The sequence below is a fragment of the Trichinella spiralis genome, assembly GCF_000181795.1.
Source record: "Trichinella spiralis strain ISS 195 chromosome Unknown Scfld6381, whole genome shotgun sequence".
Lineage (NCBI taxonomy): Eukaryota > Metazoa > Nematoda > Enoplea > Trichinellida > Trichinellidae > Trichinella > Trichinella spiralis.
Window position 1 is genome coordinate 1 of NW_003533320.1, and position 1,418 is coordinate 1,418.

The 1,418-nt window shown below is 37.5% G+C and overlaps 1 protein-coding gene across 1 annotated transcript; it reads left to right on the forward strand.

The window, feature by feature from the left end:
- Positions 1-32: 32 nt before the first annotated feature.
- On the forward strand, positions 33-1,144 carry Tsp_13408 (hypothetical protein; the record flags this gene model as incomplete). The annotated part of the gene is made up of 5 exons (XM_003366207.1): positions 33-202; positions 226-375; positions 421-648; positions 702-866; positions 917-1,144. Coding segments are annotated over 5 exons (941 nt in total), but the record flags the coding sequence as incomplete, so codon positions are not given.
- Positions 1,145-1,418: the final 274 nt, after the last annotated feature.

Below are 1,418 nucleotides of genomic sequence, written 5' to 3' on the forward strand. Positions count from 1 at the left end.
GGTTGCTAATTTTAATGTTGTATTTTTTGCAGCTGTTATCTCTTCTACAACAATGTCAAATCCAAACAATGAAAGAATTTTGTGTGTAGATCACAACGGAAATATCATCTATTTGAGTCGAGAAGACTTGCAGCGGGCATATGATACTATCTTGGAAACTGCTGTCACAGTATTTAATGATTTGATGGAATTGCATTGTAAAGTACTTGATTGCAATATTTGCAGGAATATTCGCGCCGTATGGGAATGCATACAGGAAATGTGAGAGAAAGCAGGTCTGAAAGTACAGAAATGTCAGGACCATTATTGCAGCAGCAACAGCATCATCAGCAGCATGAGGAAGTTGAATTTAGCTTTCCGCCATGGATAAATGATGTTAGTCAACATTTTGTTTTTTAATCATCTGTTTGTTTGTTTAAGAGGTGCACGTGTGCACCAAATGTACGGTTCAGAGCCGTACCCATAAGAGAGTCTTCTTTGCAATACCAGCAACTGCAGCTACCAGAAGTTTATGAAACAAACAGAGGAAATAGTGAATTGCTGCCTCAATCATCAAGTGACGATGATGAATGGCAAAGTCACGAATACGTTCTGCCAGCTATTGAAAGGTTGCCTCACGGGAATGTTGAATTCGGGTTAATATCATCGGTAAATGATGTTAGTCAACATTTTATTTTTCAATGAACTGTTATTTGTTTAAGAGCTCCACGTGGGATCACAATGTAAGGTCAGTAATGGTACCCATAGATCCGGAAACACACTTTGTTACAATTTCACCTTCTTGTCCAGAAGATATGCACCCTGCTGAAGAATTGGTGGCACGAAGTGAAGGTTTATCTTCCCCTGTTGCTGACGTGCAGTATTTTGTATTTCGTGATAATTTGACAACAGAGGATTCTGGCCACAGTAATTTCAGCCTAGGTTTCGTGTCACAAAAGTGGACAAAGCATGCCAGACAGATGATTGGCTGGATTTGTCTATTATGTCCTCTGAAAAATCATCGTCATCAACATCGTCTGAAATAATATATTTTTCACGCTCACCTAGAGTGGATGAACGTCCTGAAACGCTTTCTGCATCCGAACCTTGCCAAAAGCAGAATAAGATACATCTTTCCAGGCTTATGTATGATTTGCGGTTTTGATTTGCTGTTCTTCTTCTGTGTGCTTTATATTTCAGTAATTGTTACTGCTTATCATCTTTATTATTGTCTGTGTGTGAAAATGGAATAAAATGAACAATTATTGGCGATGTTCAACGCAGTAGCAGTAGTGTTGATAACATCAATAATACGCCAAATTTGCATGACGTTTATTTCGAGTTGTTGCGTTTGATTTAACTAAAACCTTTTGCAAATGTTATAATAGAAGAAAGATATAACAAAAAACATTTTAAATACCATTACTGTTGTTACAGAA